A 20,439-nucleotide genomic window follows, 5' to 3' on the forward strand; every position below is an offset into this window, starting at 1 on the left:
TTTCCTTTGTTTACCATAATTATGAATATGCATTATGGGTATTTAAGATGGCGACTCTCTGTATTTATGCTCGAAATGTTACTCAACATTAAAATCCTTCGAACGGGAGTTATCTGTTACAACTGTACTAAAAACAAATGCATCTCTCTTATGCTTCATGGCTCCTGTAATACAATGAAAGTTACAAGTTACACTTCAAGCAAAACATGCAAAACACAAATATTCAAATGAATCCTTTTAGTCCAACCTGCTATTAGTGGACTCGGTGTGTGAACTCATTATTACCATCTTAATATTGGCTGTGTGGATAAAAGTATTTATCAAAAGCTAGAGGGAGAGAGAGAGAGGGAGAGAGAGAGGAAGAGGGTGGGACTCTACCCAACATCTCTCTTTGGAAACAGAGGGTGGGATGAGAGAAAGCAGCAGATAAAGGAGGGAGAGAGTGATGGTGGTGCACCAGTGGATCTCAGCAGTTCGAACCTTATCAGAGGCTCTCTGTCCCATTATGTGAATCCGCCCATCCTAGGAAATGAGGGCTTCCTGTTGTTTTATAGAGCCTTCCTGCAGAAAGGTTGAGATATGTAATCCCTACCCACCAGGGAAGACGGACAGAGCATTGTCAGGCAAAATGACAGCCACTAGTTTCTCACTTATGTTCTCTGGCTGTTTTGTGACTCTTCTCATCTGGGGTAAGTAGAGGATTTATACTGTCCATTTCTTCACACTTATGATAAAAACTTCTTTCCTTGCCCTCTCTCTCACCTCTCAAGAGGAATGCTTAGGGGCTTGCAGTGATTGAGTGGCTTTTAGAAAGAAGCTTAGTGAGTCTCATGATTGAGTTTTTACATTTTGGTTTAAGGGTCATAAAGTGATTTTGACAAAACACATTTGTGTTTAAAGAATCTTGTGTTACTGTAGCTGTTGAGAACATTACCACCAGATCATTATTAAGGCTGTCGTTATTATCTGCTACTATCTATTAAATGAGATATTGTATTCTCGTTGGAGGGGAACGTGTTGTAATGTCCTCGAGTTGAATGTTTTAAGATTTCCTCAAAAGAGTGGTCGACAATGGGAGGATGCCTTGACCTGTTCACTTCCTACAGTTTACCCCTTGTTATTTCCTTTACCTACTCTGCTGCTGACATCTGTTTACACAAGAGTATCCATCTTTATTCACTTCAATAATTACGTTACATCTTTTTTCTCTCTTCAATATTCAGTATTGTATTTCTGTTCCAGCAGGATGCACATCAGTTGTTTGTCTGGTTGATGAAAAGTTAGCGGCGCAACCTGCCACAACAATAGGTATGTGCACTTTAAAGAAAATAAACATCATACATGACTACAAACACTTGAACTAACATGACTTCCTTTCTCTACAGGATATCACTCAACAGATATGACGGTTGCCAGTAAGTTTCTACTTTATTACAGACTTTAAACTACATGCGTGTGTCTCCCCAACAAAATACATCTGACAATGTTCAGGTTTTGATTTAACCTTACTTAAAAAGAAATACATGAATCCAATTGACTTTAATTTAGCGTTACAGTGATTATATATGTGTGTCCACTGGGGGATTGTTTTGGATCAGTTCTTTAAACTCATGCTTGGCCTGACACTGACAAACACAGAAGGCAGAGCACAGAGATCCTGCTTTCTGCCAAGATCTCCTCGTGTGTACTACCATGAGAATCCAAGACAAACTCGTGGGGAGGTCTCCACCAGTGAGGGTCAGCAGCGGTAGACACGAGGCCCACAGTGGTTTGGGGTCGAAGGTTAACTTAAACCTCATTATGAACAGACCCCACCTGACTCGACTTCCTGAATCTGTTCGTCATTCACCCCATGCAATGTCTGTGATCAACGCATGAACTCCGGGGTTGTGAAACAACTGGAACTTTGGAGCTGCTTTCACTGTTCCTCCTCCTGTGCCTTCCTTTTTTTTTTATTTCCCCCGACTGTCCCCCCTCCTCTCTCTGCCAACTCCCCCCCCCCCCAACTCTGAGCTCCTCCTCTGCTGAAAAGACACATTTCCTGATGTCATTACTAAATCAAAATGCTGCTCGGCAAACAGATGTTGTGAGAGGCCCAACATGTGGATTAAGTGACATAAATGAACAAGTTGGCCGTGAGAAAACATAAACCATACATTCCATTTTTCCATTCAATCAATGAAACCCCCCCTCGCTCACACAGCTCTTTAAAGTGGCGATCGGTGTCAGTGAGAAACTACCTTACGGATGTAGCACACACTTGAGCTTCTCCTGACATAAAGAAACTAAAGTTTCCCACACTCGTGGAGGAAATATAAGTTAGTTTGCCTTTTAAACAGTCAGCTCAGACGAATAACTTCTTGCAGGTTGGGTCAAATTAACCTAAATATGAAATCATGGCTGTCTGCTCAGCACACCCTGCAGGGTCATGATTTCATATACTCCAAAACACTAAGCCCTAAATGTTTACTTATGTTTCCTATTTGGCAGAGGCAGCCCAAAAGGCAAATAAATCACATGCTGTGAGCTGGCCAGGCCTTCGACTGTGAGAAACTGAGACTAAAAAGCAGAACAAGAGTTAAACAGTAAAGGGTTTTCAGATGTGAGTCCAGCCCTGCTTGGGTGTGCTCCCTTTTATTTGGGAGAATGGAGAGGACAATCTCTGTTGCCTCCACCCCTTTAAAAAAGGAAGAAAATCCTAAAGAAACGTGCGTTGGAGAGGGGAAGAGCTCCTGCCGAGGCGCAGGGCCGTCAGACAGATCTTCGGAGAACATCTGGTAACCGCGGGTAACACTGTTTGGACATCTGGTAACCGAAAGTTACACTGCGTCTCTTCCATCCTGTCGGGTTTCCTGTTATGCCTCGCTGTACACAGTCTTTTAGGTTTATTATACATGGTCACCGGTTGGGGGAAACGCACCTTTATTAACTTTTGTCTGACATGAAGGGAGCACTTGGTTTCATTGGGGTATTCCTCTCCTTTCTCTGCGGTGAGTGTGTGGTCTCGTTCTACAGTAACAGTCATGTAAAGGAACTCCTGAGCTGCAACACACATTAATACTCTTTGCATTGACATTTGCTAGGATGTATATATGTGTATGTGTTTGATGAATGTATTACACGGCAGATTTAAAGACGGTTGTATGTGAACTGCCAATAGTTACATGTAAAGCTTTTAAAACTAAAAATCTTATTTTTCTTTGTTTTAGATGCCACTCATGGAACATCTACATTGTCATTTGGTAAGTGACAAAACTTTATAACCGAATGCATAAACATCCTGTATCATTCTCTGAACAAAGACTCTCATGGAGATCTTCTGTAAAGTTCTGTAAACCTTATTCTCATTTTCTAATATGCTCTCTCTCTCTCTCTCTCTCTCTCTCTCTCTCTCTCTCATCTGTCGCTCTCTGCTCTGTCTCTCTCTCTTCTCTCTCCTCTCTCTCTCTCTCTCTCTCTCTCTCCTCTCTCTCTCTCTTCTCTCTCTCTGTGTTCTGCTTCTATCTCTCTGCTCTCTATATTCTCTCTCTCTCTCTCTCTCTCTTATCTCTCTCTATCTCTGTCTCTCTGTCTCTCTCTCTCGTCTCTGTCATCTCTTCTCTCTGTCTCTCTCTCTCTCTCTCTCTCTCCCCCCTCTCTCTCTCTCTCTCCTCTCTCTCTCTCTCTCTGTCCCTTCTCTCTCTCTCGCGCTCTGTCTTCCTCCTCTCTTCTCTCTCTATTCTCTCTCTCTCTCTCTCTCTCTCTCTCTCTCTCTCTCTTCTCTCGCTCGCTCTCTCTCTTTCTCGTCTCTGTCTCTGTCTCTCTGTCTGTCGCTCGTCTCTCTGTCACGCTGTCCTGGCTCTCTCTCTCTCTGTCTCTCTCTCTCTCTCTTCTCTATCTCCTCTCCCTCTCTATCTCGATTCTCTGGTCTCTCTCTCTCTCTCTCTGTCTCGTCCTGTCTCTCTTCTCTCTCTGTCTCTTCTCTGTCTCGGCTCGCTCTCTCTCTCTCTCTCGTCTTCTGTCTCTCTCTCTCTCTCTGTCTATCTGTCTCTGTCTCTCTCGTATGTCTCGGTCTCTCTTCTCTATCTAGGTCTGTCGAGAGAGAGCGGATCGAGAGAGCTGCGTCGAGGAGGGGGGAGAGAGCCGAGAGCTCTATGAGGAATAGTCGAAGCAGAAGAACTATCAGCGTCGCGAGGTCTCTCTCTAGGAGAGAGATTGAATCTCAGCTGTCTTGACTCTATCTTTGCATCTCTCTCTCTCATCTCTCCCTCTATCAACTTCTTATCTCATCTCCCTCTCTCTCTCTCTCGCCCTCTCTCTCTCTCTCCGCCATAGATCTCTCTCTCTCTCTCTCTCTCTCTCTCTCTCTCTCTCTCTCTCTCTCTCTCTCTCCCTTTTTTTAAACTCTTGCAGCTTGTGGGCCTACTCACAATTGTAGGTTGTATTGCGGCCACTGTCATCACTATTATCATGGACCAACAATGGAGTGCCTTTCCGAGCTGCTTCAGTTTTTCTGTCTTCCCGCTTTTGATGAGGCAATGGCAAAACTGAACAGCACTGACTGGTGCACTTGGGGCAATGTGAGCGGGTAAGTAATGTGTGTAATTATTTTTTAACATTAGAAATACTGTTAAATATTTGCTGATGTCTGAATCCTCTTCTCTGTCTCCACACTGCAGTCTGTACAGTAACCTAAGCCTCTGCACCGAGGAGATATCTGACTGTCTAGTGATCCCATGGCCAAACCCACTGGTGGAACAGATCTTTGTGGACATTCACTCCTCGTTCTTCGAAGATTGTCCCTCAGAGGAGCTAAGTGATCCAGCACCAGTCATTGTCTTTGCCCTGGTGATAACTCCCATCTGCCTGATCCCTGTCATGGTTAGTCTAGTGGTGCTCAAGTCCAAGAATGGGGATGGCAGCTCCTAAAAATCCTGACTGTTGTTTTTGACCTACACTCTCCCACCTCTCCTAACCTGAGGACTACAAGCTTGTTGTTTACATCTCACCAGTGACCTTGCAGAGGACTGAATTTTTCTGCGCTTCAAAATTCAGAGGAATTTTGAGATATCAGCCACAGAGGAAACCGAGAAGATGACACTGATTGTGTTCAATAACAACCTCCCCCATGCTGAAAGAGACACGCTGTGATCAAATCTATGTTATAAAACATTCTGTACCGTACTGTGACACAAGTTTTGTTTTCAACCACCCACTCAAGATCTGAACATTTATCTATTTTACTGGAGAACGCAGTATTCAGGGTTATTATGACAAAAGCTCCAGAGCTTGCAAACGTGTAGTCAAAAATGTATTTGTATTGACTCTCCTCATTATGTTGGACAGCAGCTGTGTTGATAAAAGACAAGGTAATTTGTATTACTGAACTCCTGAACTCGAGTCTTGAAAAAGAGTCATGTATATGTTTTAAAGAAAGGACAGGAACATGAGTATAGTAGGATGCATGGATCTGGTTATGTGAGTCATAGCGTATACAAGGTGTGAGGTCAAAGGTTACAGATGGGACACAATGAGTGGCAACTCCCAGAAAAGGAGATTTCTTTCCTGGTATTGTCTATTTTTGAAGACTAAGAAACTCTTCAGCACTTTCCCCTGTCCAAACAATGACAATCCTCATACTCACATGAGGAGCTGATTGAAGTTTACCTGACATCTCCGTCCAGGTCAGACACAAAGAATGACAGACAGACAGACGGACAACTGTCTGCGCAGAATAACGATAAACACTGAGCAACGACACGAAGATAAAAGATTTATGTGTTGTTCAGTCTTGAATGACGATAAAGGCTTTGTATTTATATACTGTGTACCGTTGTAAGGACGTAGTGGACTTACTGTACTATCGGAGAGAACACATTCTGACTGCTCTCACACAATTTACTGTATGTATTTTGATATGCTTTTTTATATTTTATACAATTAAATCTACAGTTTGATTTTGGCCGTTGCTTGTTTTTACTGATCGAGATGCATGAAAACTATCAAAACTGGTTTCTTCATTAGCCAATCATAACATGAAAGAAGCAGACTGTCTTCACTAGGACACACTAACATCATTAACACATCATTCTGGCAAACGCACCCATTTACCTTTGTCAGTATTTGATTAAACACCCCTTCCCCTTGAGTGCGGTGCAGATGGCACAGCTTTGTGCTTCGGGCAGTTTCACTGTATCATCGGTGAGAAGTATATTGGGGTGCAGTTGCTGTGCAAGTTCTGATGTAGTGAAGGAAGCCGTGACAGCAGTCGTATCACACCCTCATCTGGCAACAATGCAGGGTGGGCCTGTGTCAGCGTGTACGTGTGTGTGTGTGTGTGTGTGTGTGTGTGTGTGTGTGTGTGTGTGTGTGTGTCTGACAGGGCTGGGTGGGAACGTGTGTTTGGTGACCTTCTTCCTCTCTAGCTGTCGGGTCGTCCTCGTTCCCACTCGCCTTCTGATCTCATCCAATTCTGCGTTACTCCTTATTGTTACAGCAAGCCAGAAGGAATTCTGATGCCACTATGCAATACGCCATCGTGGAAACAACATTATGTCTGTGTGATCAATGCAAAAGTCAAATACCCACGATCAATTCACAGTACATGAGTTTGTGTTCAGCAGGAAAGCCTGCCCTCTAGTGTTTGTTTGTGATACACTGACTGCTTTGCAAGTCTTTATACATTTGCACTTACCAACATGACTGTCATCTCTGATGTTAAGAGGTTAAAAGTTTAGCTTTTAGCAGTTCCTTTTTGCAATGCACCCATGGGTGTACAGACACCTATCACTGGAGTACTTTGATTCTGAAGAAACATTTTAAACGTGATAATTCTCAGCAAGTTCTGGAGTTTTAAGAATTGTAAAAACAATGTTAGTTACTGTAAAAGCTTACATAACGAAATTGGTTGCTTATGTAGAAATGTGCATTTCTTTGCAACAGTACTGTGAAGTATGCTTTCGCTAGTTATCCTTCAAGGGAGTACATGAGGCCAATAGGTTATTCCACAGTCCTTCAGCTATGCCACAGCAAAATTATATAACGTATAATAATCTGCTGATCTTGACACAATCCCACGGGCCTCAGTTTCAATGATCTGCGCTGACACTGAAGTGGGGTGACTTGATGCTGTGGGGTTGGAATTGCTTGCTGAAATGGACCAGGGAGCACATCAGCAATCCTCCAGATATATTTCATTATGTAAAATCTGACAATAGTAAGTTAGTACTGACACCACATGAATTGACACTATCTTAAATATGAGTTACTGTTTGGTAAAACATATTTGTAGTGTGTAGGATTATTTGGCATCTAGCGATGAGGTTGCAGACTGCGACCAACTGAATACTAATATATTATATTATATATATATTACTGTAGAAACATGGAGGTGCAACATGATGTAGACATGAAGGGCTCAACAACAATTCTTAGTTTCAGGTGATCATACACTAATACAAACATAGTTATGAACACTATATGTTATTTATGCCTCTAATCTTACACAATAACCTTTAATATAAGCTAATTACCATAGCCAGATGATATAATGAAGATGACTAAAATAAAAGAATTTGATTTAAACTACCAATAGAACAGAACATATGAGAAAATATATACGGCACACCCGCGAATACATAGATATATATACACCAGAGACCGTGCTCTCTCAGTGATCACACCCAAGAGTAGCAGCTGTGTCTCCAGTTGCAGGTTTTGGCTCTGGAGCCTCAGTCAGAGCCTCTGGGTCTTCTCACAGTGGGAGCCGATGTCTGTTATGTCCGTGAAATCTGGCAGAGTGGTTGGAAGGACAGCGGGAAATGGCATCTGTACCTCAACTGCTGGTTCCTTTGGCAGACTCAGTAGTGTGGTTGGGTACAGAGGTGGCTGACAGTGTCAGCTTCACTGCTTCATATAAAGGAGCATTCAGCAGCATCAGTGACAGCTGCTCAACCTCAGCTTCCTGGAGTTATTGATATCTCATTGGATTTATAGACGTGTGCATTCATTATAAATCTGTTTGTGTTATATGTTTATCTCACTGACTAGTTTATTTTCAGCATTTGTAGACTGGAGATTTGCCACACTTGATGAAAATGAAAAGATTGCACCCATCGATGCGAGTTATTCCGCATGACATGAGTAATTACTTTGTTGTGTGAGATCCAGGCAGCTGGCACTGCTGTGTCAGAGCTGACCCTGCAGCTGGATGACACCAAGCTGGCAGCAGATGACTCTACATTCAAGTAGGTTTGTCAAGAAAAATGTTGCTCGATCAGTCAGAATAAACTAAAAGAAATACAGAGCGTGAACAACCGTGTTCCCATGCCAGCTGAAACTCTGAGTGACGAGAGGGAGAAATACTCTTCAGTCCTTCTACGACGACGGAAAAGGAGCAGGGCCTGCAACGGTGAAGGGCAACATCATTGGTCTGATGAAGATCCTGGAGCTGCAGCTGCTGGACAACTTGAAGGAAGATCTACCTGAGAAACAACCAGAGGGATTTAGTCAAATCAGAAACGATGCATGCACTCCTGGATCATTTCCATCTTCAATTACTACTTTTGTCTCCACTTGGGGGCAGCGGGAAAGAGATGTGAGCACAACTCTGTTGACAGTTGATATGCAAAGAGTTCCCTCTGACGCATCCTGCACATACGGACCAACATTAGCATTCAGTTGGAGTTTTGTTTCTGGCCACCTGGTGAATGTAAATCCAATATTCACTCTCTTTTAGCTCTGCTTTTTGTCTCCACTTCCTCTTTAGGGAGATGTCTGACTATTTTGCTGCTAAACGCTTCACTTTATTCATCAGCTAGTGCTTAACTATACAGTTTGTTAACGGGCAATAAGCACACAGCAGGATTTTAGTGATTTTCTTAACATACTTAACATACTGTGTGCGCCCTGGTCAAAGAGTCTCACAGTATGATAACAATTCGGGTCAGGACAAATGTTACGTTACAAACTGACATTTTAAAACAATATTTCTTTTACCAACTCACCAACTTTCCAGCCTTAGAGGCATTAAGATTAAGATCATGGCGGCTCACTTTCTTGTAATAATGTACTGTAGAGAACACCCTCCCTCAGGTGATCTGTATTGTTAATGATACACATCTGCACGATGAGGCGTTCCAAATAACAAACTAACATGAACAGGAACAACATGACATTTAGACCCTCACATCTCGTCCAGAGAAACTATGAACAGTCTGCGAAATATGAAGAAAACAAAACAAACATGCAGAACAATGCAACTCCAGCTTATCTTAGAAATGTGGGACTTTATTGTTTTACCCTTGTAGACTGCTGGTGACTGACATGGAGGCCTGTAATTGAGCTCTGATGACGCTGCAGGCGCTTGTTGCCAGTCTGACACACATCAGGGCAGACGAGTGAACTATTTAAGTGGCAGGCCCTGCTGGATGTCAAGACACGTTTGGAGCCCGTAGGAGACGAGGACGAGCCACATTAATAAACTACTGTCTGATAATAACAAAGAGGTAAAGACAACTTTGCTGCTGATTGAACACTCTGAATTACATTAGATGAAGGGCGTAGCTGTTGTTTCAACCTTGTGGAGGACAATGGGGGAAATATTTTGTGCATTCAGGCGCCAGGTGACAATTCAAAATATAAAAAGATCATTTATGCAGTAAGGCTCTAAAGCATTCAGTTGTGCATTTGAATATGATTTCTCCTGTAAATAAACATTTCTCATTAAATGTTATCCCTGCTGAGTCAACACACACGCAGGCAGGATCCACTCCTCCCTCCTCTTGTTTGTCTTTTGTCAGGGGGGGGGGGGGGGTAACCTCTTTAAATGTGCATGTGGCACCTGTTCGCCTTAATGACACATTCATTAATTAAAATAAATGTATAAACCCCCGGACACAGCAAGATTTCTGCTCATAGCCCACATACCTATGTTAACTATATTTAGAAAAAAGTAATATTATGAGAATAAAGTCGAATATTTTAAGATCTGTTAACCATTTGTGTACCAAATAGACACTGATGGACAACAGTGGATACATTTCAGTTGTCACTGGATAGTGTGAGGGACATTATAGTTTATTATATTTGACTGGTGTAATCTGAGAGTACATTTAATACCAGAGTTGGCCTCTAGATGGCAGTCTTTGAGAGCATATTTAGTAGTTGAACACTCAAAATCAGCAGCTTTTAAAGTATTCTTCTATTCACTTTGATGTCAGAGGAATATGTAATATGTTGCTGGTTGTATCCTCAGGCTGTTCAAAGGGCTTCAGTTCACACCCACACCTAAGGTCATTGAAATCCGATGAAGTTCTGCTTCTGTTTGGACACTCCCTGTTTGAGTCAATATACAATACAGTTCTCACACTGCAGGCTTAGTTTCAAAGCAAATAGAACGACTGGAAATCAAACAAAACTTTGAAGCTGAATCTTTAATGCAATTATGATTGGGCTCATCCACTTGATCGGCCCATATTCATGTACTTTTTTTTTCATGCTCTGAAGAGACACAGCCGCTGTACGGTCTTCATAACAGGTTGGGATGAGAACGATGATGAGGGGAAGTAAACAGAGAAGTACAAAGAGAGAGGACACGCATGCTGCTGTGCTTACTTCCCTCTTCCGCCTTTTCAGTATCAGTTCAACAGTGTGTTAATACTGTACGATTCAAAGAGGCTGTAAGAGTTTCTTTGCGATGGTAAAAGCACCTCACCTCTGCTTATCCTCTTGCAGTGCCTTCAGCTGGAGCCTTACTGTTGTTTTTGTGTGATCAGCTGATTTTTGAATCAACATACCTTCACACCCTCGATGGTGCACCTGCATTCATTCACTTCCCCTTCCCCTTAATACCTGGAAGGACTTTACTATGACAACCAGCTAGATTCACTCCTGTTTAGTGGCAAATAGCATCAGTTTCAATCCACAAATGCTGAGCTCCTTAAGTTTATCTGCACAGGGAAACACATTTCCTCTTTAAGAAGTCTAATCCCTGTTGTTGAAAGATATTTTTCCAGACTTACTAAATACAAATGACATAAAGCACAAACGAATGCATTTGATATGAAATATCCATCGTTGCACTCAGAGATGCTCATCACACAAACGCATGCAAACACATTTACTGTACATACAAACGCAGGCACAAACACACACAGTCAACACTATAATACACAACATGAAAGAAGACTTATGTGCAGGTATAGTAAACATAGAGGAGACATTGAAAGGAAAGATATGAAAGGATTGTGTGTGAGCCTATCCCCATTTCGAAGCTGTGATAAACAAATGTTTCTGCTTGGTGTCCCTCATCTGTTTATAGAGAATTGGTGTTATTTTTCCATACACTACTCAACAATGCTTCAGGGATTGAGCCTAACAGGCGTAGTTTATGCCTCTATATTATGTATGGCTTTTATGCAAATGCAACGGTGACAGTGAGCAAAAACCTTTGATCTGGGCTTCTTTGTGGCTCCAGCAGCTAATGCAGCAAAAGCATCGTGAATCTAACGGGGGAAACAGAATCAGGAATGCGTTGTTGAAATTATAAATAGGATCGGGGGAAACCTGATAACTTCTCCTGTGATGTATATTAAGAGCTGATACCGCCTCCTGCCTTAGAACGCCATATTTTCCTGAGGTTAATGATTGTATCTTCACAAAATTGGCTGCAAAACAAGTTGTTAGATGAGGAGATAACACATCAAGATTGTCATTTCTCCCCCAATTGAAGAATTATAAAGCTTTTTGTAAATGTAATGAGTCGCTGTGCAGTCATAATAGTGGGGGCTTCACCTAAATCCATCTCTGTCTCATTGACTACCACTGCTTCCTGCCAGGACCATAATGTATCTATTAATTTTCTCCTTGAGTTTACTGGTTCATAAAAAAGAACAATAACCACATAACTGAATATGTTTTAGTGTTCTGGCTCTGACAGGATCTTTGTGTAAAACATCTGGGTGGAAACTGTTCTAAGATTTTACTATTTGTTTTTTGATGTTAGTGTTTATTGAGACATTATTTAGGATATATTTCTTATCATTACATATCATATATTATTATTGTTAATAATAACCATAGGAACTACAACAATATAATAATTTATTATTATTATTATTATTATTATTATTATTATTATTAATAATACTAATAATACTAACCATAGCCAATATAAAAATATAATAACTTATTATTATTATTATTATTATTATTATTATTAATAGTAATAATAATAATACTAACTATAGCCAATATAAAAATATATATAATAACTTATTATTATTAATAATAATAATAATAATAATAATGATAATAATACTAACTATAGCCAATATAAAAATATATATAATAACTTATTATTATTATTATTATTATTATTATTATTATTATTATTATTATTATTAATAATGATAATAACCATAGCCACTATAACAATATATATAATAACTTATTATTATTATTATTATTATTATTATTATTATTATTATTAATAATAATAATAATAATAATAATACTAACTATAGCCAATATAAAAATATATATAATAACTTATTATTATTATTATTATTATTATTATTAATAATGATAATAACCATAGCCACTATAACAATATATATAATAACTTATTATTAATAATACTAATAATAATACTATCAATAGCCAATATAAAAATATATATAATAACTTATTATTATTATTATTATTATTTAATTTAAGTAATAATAAGAGGAAGAAGAAAAAGAAGAAGGAGATAAAATAAAAACTAGTTTGTCGAGATCAGTGTGTTCCGTTTCTTCTATGTTTTGTAACAAGCTGCTCTGTTTTCACAAAATTGTATAATTTAGATTCAGGTTACTTTGAGAAAAAGGAACATCTTAATTGAAATCCACAAAAGAACAGGTGCAAAGATATTTCATAATCATACGCTCTGACAAATCCCAAAGAATGTGGTCATTTTGAACAAAATGCCAAAAATGTAATTAACTTTTTGTATTGCAAAAACAATTTAAATATGAAGTTAAACCAAACTCCATAAAATGAGGGTAGAGCTACATTTAACATTTCATGTTGGGCGACATGAGTCAGGGCGTGTCCCTGTGCTGCTCTCATGCACCTTTATCTAAATGTCCCTTCAGAATCATCCTCCTGCATGCTTTGGATCGTACACGTGCACAGAAAACATATTATTCTTTTCAAAAAACTTCTTATTTCTTTTTTTTTCTAACTCAATCAACACACACACACACACACACACACACAAATAGCTTGAGCAAAAAAAGGTTTATTTTATTCCCCCGACTACTGTGTCAAGGTAAATACAGACAAGCTCTCGTTTTCATTAAGCCGTGTGCCCTCGTCCTCCAGTGAGTCATCCTTTTGATTTTCATTTCTAAAGATGCCATTTTAGAACTGGATGCTATAGAAACAGACTGAGGCTTCGGCTATAAAGGGGAGGATAATTTATCTGCATTTATAAACAAACTAAACTCTGATCTGAAGCAGTTTTACTGAGACGTAATACCCAGGCATACAGACACATGTCAGCAACAATACACCTGTTAAATCATGCGTGTTGACTGTATTTCAAATGCAGGTAAACGTTCGAGGTGGAGGGATGCATTCTGCTGTTGGGACTTGTAACAGAAATACTGGTTAGGAGGGTTCTCTACATTGGCTGCTGCCCCCTGTCTGTGAAGAGCTTATCCCACACCTCCACCTTCATGACGGCATTGCCCAGGGGGCTCATCGTGGCCTTGATATCTAGGTAGTTGCCCACATAATTGATAGCTGATCCAGTGGCTTCCTCCCTGACAAACCCATGCTCGTGCTGTTTTTTCTCGTAGTACATTTCTTTGTACAATTCCTTATCACAGTCACGGCCCTTTTTATAGATGCCTACAGCAAACCAGTTCTTGTACAGGTTGTAGTCCCATGGAACTGAGAACATGATAGCCAGAGTCTCGATGTAGTCGCTCCGTGACCTCTCGAAGAGGTCGTAGGTCATCACGCCGATGCTGCCGGTTGCTTTGCCGCCGGACTTGGCAAAAGTGCAGACCTCTGACTTCAGAGGGCGCACTGTGGGTTGAGGTGGGTTGTATGTCTCCCCATTCTCAAGGTACACCCTAGGTACACAATCAGATACATATATCACACACATTATTTTGGATCTATATAATACGTTATGAACAAAAGACTAAACACTCGGGGCTTACCTGGGTTTGAGGAGGCAGTAGTTGTTAGTGTTGTTTAAGATTTCAATGGTGACACTTCTCCTGCTCTTTACATCAGCAGCTACAGCTTCAGCGGTCTCCGTCATGTTGGAATGTGTTTGAGATCTGCTTGTAAAACAAAGGTAATTGATGTGTTAGCCATCTGAGCTGAACAACATCGCAGCTGTGACTGTGCACTTCCCTGCACCCCTAAACACACCGCCAATCACGAGCACCACACTTACTGCAATGTCAAACATGTCCCTGACCTCTGCTTTGCTCACCTGCTGCATTGGCATCATATTAACCTTTAAACGTGCACATGAGCTGGTATGGGGTGTGAATGATGCCTTTCAGAGGTTAATGAGATTTCAGAAACAGCGGTGAACTATCAGAACATAGCTGCAGACTCGTTTTGTCTCACTGGGGACTGCACCTCTTCACTAACGGCACTAAGTAGCACGCAATAATGATGTTAGAGTGAAAATGATCATCCCTTTTATCAACAGATATAAGATACAGTTCAAACAAACGCTCCATCTTTGGTCGTCCTCTACAGATAGCTTTTTTTCTTCAGCCATTTTCTGATCAAGTTATTTTCTGAAAGTATTTTCTGTGACTTACCTGCTGAGAACTTCTGTTGATGCTCCCAACTGTCAAAATGGAAAAAGTTACCTGTAAGGGAGTTGCCGGTAGTTTATTTATTTTTTTTAAACAAGGATGTATGCCATCCCCCCCGCAAAAAACCCCTCCCACTTGTAACACAATCCCAGTTCGACAGCACACGCCCTCTTTCAACACACATTTCTCACACACACACACACACACACACATACACACACACACACACACACACACACACACACACACACACACAAAGAAAGTCTGAGAACAAACATTATCGTGTTTTCCCTGTGGAACAAACTGCCACACCCGAACCAGTGGAAAAGTTTCCAGAAGTTTCCTATTCCTATCGACCTGTCGGGTGACATCATTCCCTCAGGGCGCTCATTGTCTCCTACAGGACAAGTTGAGACCGACACGTGGGAAATGAAAGGCCACTGTGTCTCTCTTGAGACGCCATTTGTTCATATTTGATTTGTGTTATAGTCGTTACTTTTAGCAACAATGTATCAACGCTGGAGAGATAGACTAGCATCAGTGGCAAAGTGCAGCCACATCATTCGCTATTAAAGAACAACGTACAACTTCAAATTCAAAATTCAAGTCAGGACTTAAGTTCTTAGCGGACACCCTGCAGCGGGCCGGTATCTTGTTTTCAACACTTTAGAGCTAGATGGAGTGTCACAGCCTGTGAAGAACAATATTGTTATCAAGCCGATTAAAATAACATGGATGCAGATATTCCATCTGTTGCTACTCATTAGAATTGGATCCAGCCTGGAGATTAAAGAATGATTACTGTTCATCTGTAATAATGAAAGCATATCCCACACAACACAAGCATTGGGTCTGAAATGTTTTATTATCATAATCAAATAAAAAGGGGAGAGTACAATATACATAAGCCCAAGAAGTAAGCTAATGGAGAATCAATGAGCTGGCAGTCAGATATTGATGGCTTTCAGTGGACACAAAACACAGATGACAGCAGAATCAGTCTTCCTCTCGCGTGTTTCTCTGGATGTCAACACCAAGCAGAAGTCAAATCAAATGAACTTTGTTTATTCTGTTGGGTCCAAAAGACAACAAAGTACAAACTAACGACCCATTTTATCATACAGCTCCACTTTAACAATTGCTTTGCCAATAGCAGACATCGTCGCCCTCAATTCAACATACTTCGCATGATACTCCAGCCCGGAGCCGTGTGACTCGGAGCGGGTGAAGTTAGAGAGATCTTTCCCATCATACAGCATGTTGTACAGCTGCTTGTCGCAGGCATGGGAATGCTCAACCATGCCCACGGCCAGCCGGTTCTTGTACAGGTTTTGGTCATAGGGCACAGAGAACATGATGGCCATGCGCTCAGAGCAGACCCGGCTCTGCATATGGAACAGGTCGTAGGTCAGCAGGCCCACGGCGCCCGTGGCCGTGTTGTCGTCCTTGGTGAAGGAGCACACTTCGGTCATGGTCGTACGGATCGTAGGCTGGGGCGGGTGGTGACAGAAGCCACTTGACATGTACACCCTGTAAAAGAGAGCAGGAGACAAGTCCTCACCGTCACTACCAAGATAACTTTCGTGTCACACTTTACGACAGTTGATGAAAAACAAGAGTTTTGGAAGTTTTTTGGGGAGATCGTCAGTGTACTTTTCAAGTGTTGGGCTTTCCAGGGTACCGGAAAACTACCTGATGCTGATGGATGGAGTGTGACTGTGCAAGTACTGCTGTGGACTTCTAAGCAACAGTGAGTGTACCTGCATGCGATGTGCAATGAGGCGGTGTGTGTCACCTCGTGATGGATAGGTGGATGTTCTCAGCAAAGTGATGTCACACATGAAAACCACCCATCCAAGATATGCTCTGTCCTGCCACAGCTAGATAAATGTAGAAGTATTGCAGAAACTCCAATAGTTGCTTGTCATTTCTATTTCTATTTGTTTTATTGTTTCATTAATTCCCCCTTTTTTTAGGAGAAGTGGAAGAAACTGACAGATTTCATTGTTGAGGGATAGGCGACAAACAAATGTGATAATTTATTCATGTTAAACAGATGGTACGTCGACAGTTCACTTGTAAAATCATTGAGCTTTTCTTCAAACGAAGTACAGTACAACCACATCGAACTGGAAATATGTGCTTTTTCTAAGACTATTTATTTATTATTATTTCCGAAAGCATTGCATACTAATAGTGACTGTAATCACGCGTCGCAATCTCAAAGCACTTCAAAGCATAAACCTTTTAAAAATGAAAACTTCTCCCTGGAATCAATCAAACCCGAGTAAAGTCACAGGCCGTGATAGTAGTGCAGAAAACAATGTCGCTGCAGGTGACTAATAGACTTTTCACTAAACATTTTTTTTTAATCTTCACCCAATTCACTTTGTAATTTAGGTTTTTATCACTTGTATATGTAAATACAGTTCCAGACTTACTTGGGGTTGATGAGGCAGTATCCAGCGCTGACGTTGGATATTTCTACAGTGCAGTTTCTGTTGGTGGTGAGAGTGGCTGACACAGCTTCTGCTGTTTCTGGCATCTTGGCTGCAAGAGGAACAGGACTGAAAGCTTAGAGCAGTATATCCGCACCATTCAGCAGGTATTGTGCAGGAAATGGATCCTATTGTTTTGTGTTATACGTCATAAAGGCTCAAAAGAAGTTCTCTTCCTCTCAATTACAAAACTCCTAAAGACAATTTATCGCTACATATAAAATGTTTATTATATGAAAACTGTTCTTATCTGAGGGCATATGATAAGAAAGACAATAGATCACACTTAATCATAATCTTGCTATAAGTAGGAGTAATTATATTCACCTCTTTGGAGTTTAACACACGAGTTGCGCGAGGCAGCGTCAAGTTTCCTTTTTCACAGATCCTGCAGAGAGGTGGAGAGTGTCTCCCTTGTGTGATTACACCTCCACAGTGCTTGTTCCAACACAAGCACAGGCGTGTCCACTGAGAGCAAACACCAACCCTTATTGAAAATTACATCTCCAAAAAAGAGGCACATGGGCCACCCTATAATATCCCACCATCACAGTACAAAGCAAACATCGTCCATAATAATAATTAGGTGAATCATGGAAATAATTCATGTATTAATTAGAAAACGTCTCAGTCAGCATGTTTGCCGTCACCTCAGACATCTGTGGGATTAATATCCTCTCTGTATGCTGAAGGATTAAGCTCTAGAAGTCATTTCAAGTGTAATTTAAATGCAGCACATTTTTGGAAATCTTATCAGATTATCTACTCTTGTTTTTTTTCTTCAATTAGTTGAATTGATTTTAATTTAATGTCACAGTTTTTCAATAAACTCTCCTGTTTGCTCCTCGGGGACCCTTTGCAGCTCAGTCCATGTAAAAATAAGTCATGTTCTGACTCGCATTGCATGAACCTTCAGTCCCGTTGAGTTGCTCAACTGGTTACTTGTTGATGTTGCAGGTGAGGGCTCGCGACAGATTCCTGCGGGAACCTCCCTGCATCAGTCACACATTTCAACACACTGTCTGACTCTCAATATCACTAATTCTTTTACTGCCGACTCTGCTCCCACTGGAGTGTGCAGTAGAAGAGGAGACACTCCCTTCTTCCATGTAGGAGCAACTTACAAAAACAATGTATTATGTAACACAGCATGGTACACTGCAGCGTTATATTTATCCATAAGACTGTCGGGCCTGAGGGTCTTCCCAATTAAGTATGTTTTGCAAACTTAGTGTGTTTCGAGATTCATTATTCCACCAACCAATTCAAGTGAATTATGGCAGCTGTTTTATATCATACATCAGGCGCCTGGAACTAGATTTAAATCCTTCAACTCCAATGCTTGAAGTCACCAGATGGCACCAAACATACTTTTGCAAAAAAATACATTTGCACTACATAGACTTTGTCAGTTAATGTTTGCTTTCTGATGGTTGGCCAGTGACCGTGGCAGCACATCTCTGACAAACCTTACATATTCAGCATGCCCTTCGTTATGTCCTGTGAAAAGGGCATGGCCGTATTTATATAGTCGTAGGTGAAATACTTCATATCAAGAGCGACAAGTCTAATGGGAAATAATGAAGTGATAAAGACAGGCTAATCAAGAGCACAGTTTTAGGCTCAAATGTATATTTTTTACATCATTAGCGGTGAAATATTTGAAATCGTGTTAATTTTTCATCCATCCAAAAAAAAATGTGCGAGTCTCACAGCTTCACTGCTAAAACCACAGGACCAAAAGTCTTGTTATTTCTTAACTTTACTTAAATGGATTAAAATATGCAAAAAGAAAACTTTCTACTTACCACAAGAAGTGAGCGTCCTCTATCCTGTAACACAGCATCACATACTCAGTAACACACATACAAACATCACGAGCAGATTCATGTCAGAATGGATTCACATGTCCTCTTTATGTAATTGCGCAGGTGTGTTGAGTTGAAGAGCTTTCTCTGCACTTTCTGAGAACAGTTGGTAAGAGGCAATTAGGAAGGTGACAAAAAGACAGAATGTCAGTAATCTCTATTCATAGGTTTCTGAAGCTTTGAAAGTGGTATGGTGACAAAGATAAATGTACGTCAAAGATGAAACCATATTTAATTACAGTATCTCGACATCATGTCACTCAAGTCACTTCTTTGTCTGTTGGACACCTTTACCTCCCTAGAAGAGCCGTGTAGATTATTGCAGATAGACTGTAGCAGCTACCATTAACTCCAAATGTGAGTCAAAGCTGAACTACAACATTTAATATCGCTGAACACTCGATTGCTTCTTTCATTCCATTAGATTGCTTGTTTACTCTTTTGAGTATTCAGCCTTAATTAAACTGTAAAGTGAAATGTTATGTCAGCACGTTGTCACCACTGAAGGCTTTCCTGCACTAAAAACAGCTGAGCCATGGACGTTAATTTACACAACAGTCAAGACTGCGTCAACACTAACACCTTGGTGGAATTACATTGTGTCTGTTGGCTTTATTGTCACTATTTGTGACAATCAAAGACACGCTTTCAACTCATAAGCACACTTTGTAGAAAGGGTTGCTCGGGTCAAATGCAAGCTTAAAGGTAGCAACACGATGTTAAGAGGACAAATGTCAGCAAACAAGCAATCAGCACTAAATGAATATAATCTGGAGTAAAGCAACGGTCGCTAGCTTAGCTCACAGCACGATGACTTCGTATTTGTAAAGTACCATCGACTCCTGTCTCATCTGCAAACTCTGTTGCGGAGCACTTTTTATTCAGACAGAGGAGGTTAAATGAAAGTGAATGGTGCAGCACACCTCACCTCTCTGTCCCCTCAAAGGTCAGCACTGTCAAGACAGCTTGCTATTGATGATTCCTTTGAAATTAATTGCAATTGCCACAAAATGTCTCTGTTTTAAATCACGGGCTGCCTTCGAAAATACTTTTTTTGCTTCCTTACTGTCATGATCAGAAAGTATCTGAAGTGGCAGCCTCGATCAGAGCTGCGTCGGTAGGTCCTGTGTCTTAAGCTAACCCCTGTTCCTTGACCTCGATGGAAAACACGGTAAGGTCAAGGAACAGGGGTTAGTTAAAGACACAGGACATTAACCGGCCCTTAAGACCTAACAGGTGTGCAGATGTGCAGGAAGGTGATGC

At 40.8% G+C, this 20,439-nt stretch overlaps 3 protein-coding genes across 5 annotated transcripts; 1 reads left to right on the forward strand and 2 right to left on the reverse strand.

The window, feature by feature from the left end:
- The first annotated feature begins 432 nt into the window (after positions 1-432).
- ramp2 (receptor (G protein-coupled) activity modifying protein 2) lies at positions 433-5,941 on the forward strand. 2 transcript variants are annotated; one of them, XM_029438720.1, is made up of 6 exons: positions 433-689; positions 1,243-1,308; positions 1,386-1,415; positions 3,210-3,242; positions 4,393-4,567; positions 4,659-5,941. In XM_029438720.1, the coding sequence occupies exons 1-6, from the start codon at positions 530-532 to the stop codon at positions 4,906-4,908; spliced, it is 714 nt and encodes a 237-aa protein (XP_029294580.1). In that variant the 5' UTR covers positions 433-529; the 3' UTR covers positions 4,909-5,941. The 2 variants fall into 2 exon arrangements, with proteins under 2 accessions (XP_029294580.1, XP_029294581.1); XM_029438721.1 differs by having other exon boundaries at positions 1,246-1,308.
- Positions 5,942-13,308: 7,367 nt separating this feature from the next.
- apnl (actinoporin-like protein) lies at positions 13,309-14,860 on the reverse strand. The gene is made up of 3 exons (XM_029438316.1): positions 14,814-14,860; positions 14,193-14,315; positions 13,309-14,102 (listed from the first exon to the last, which is right to left on the reverse strand). Exons 2-3 carry the CDS (start codon positions 14,294-14,296, stop codon positions 13,646-13,648), a joined length of 561 nt encoding a protein of 186 aa, XP_029294176.1. The 5' UTR covers positions 14,297-14,315; positions 14,814-14,860; the 3' UTR covers positions 13,309-13,645.
- An 804-nt stretch (positions 14,861-15,664) lies between these two features.
- Positions 15,665-19,189, reverse strand: LOC115012593 (bryoporin). 2 transcript variants are annotated; one of them, XM_029438287.1, is made up of 4 exons: positions 19,117-19,189; positions 17,636-17,776; positions 17,252-17,360; positions 15,665-16,340 (listed from the first exon to the last, which is right to left on the reverse strand). In XM_029438287.1, the coding sequence occupies exons 3-4, from the start codon at positions 17,353-17,355 to the stop codon at positions 15,911-15,913; spliced, it is 534 nt and encodes a 177-aa protein (XP_029294147.1). In that variant the 5' UTR covers positions 17,356-17,360; positions 17,636-17,776; positions 19,117-19,189; the 3' UTR covers positions 15,665-15,910. The 2 variants fall into 2 exon arrangements, with proteins under 2 accessions (XP_029294147.1, XP_029294148.1); XM_029438288.1 differs by having other exon boundaries at positions 17,636-17,696; positions 19,117-19,180.
- Positions 19,190-20,439: the final 1,250 nt, after the last annotated feature.

The sequence above is a fragment of the Cottoperca gobio genome, chromosome 8, assembly GCF_900634415.1.
Source record: "Cottoperca gobio chromosome 8, fCotGob3.1, whole genome shotgun sequence".
NCBI classification, from domain to species: Eukaryota; Metazoa; Chordata; class Actinopteri; order Perciformes; family Bovichtidae; genus Cottoperca; species Cottoperca gobio.

Bases quoted from the DNA above. Each gene is read 5' to 3' on its own strand.
- ramp2 (XM_029438720.1), top strand. From the start codon at position 530: ATGAGGGCTTCCTGTTGTTTTATAGAGCCTTCCTGCAGAAAGGTTGAG. The intron at 1,309-1,385 runs GTATGTGCACTT...CTTTCTCTACAG, and splicing joins GCAACCTGCCACAACAATAG to GATATCACTCAACAGATATG. The intron at 1,416-3,209 runs GTAAGTTTCTAC...TCTTTGTTTTAG, and splicing joins AACAGATATGACGGTTGCCA to ATGCCACTCATGGAACATCT.
- apnl (XM_029438316.1), bottom strand. From the start codon at position 14,296: ATGACGGAGACCGCTGAAGCTGTAGCTGCTGATGTAAAGAGCAGGAGA. The intron at 14,103-14,192 runs GTAAGCCCCGAG...TTGTGTACCTAG, and splicing joins TACTGCCTCCTCAAACCCAG to GGTGTACCTTGAGAATGGGG.
- LOC115012593 (XM_029438287.1), bottom strand. From the start codon at position 17,355: ATGCCAGAAACAGCAGAAGCTGTGTCAGCCACTCTCACCACCAACAGA. The intron at 16,341-17,251 runs GTAAGTCTGGAA...TCTCTTTTACAG, and splicing joins TACTGCCTCATCAACCCCAA to GGTGTACATGTCAAGTGGCT.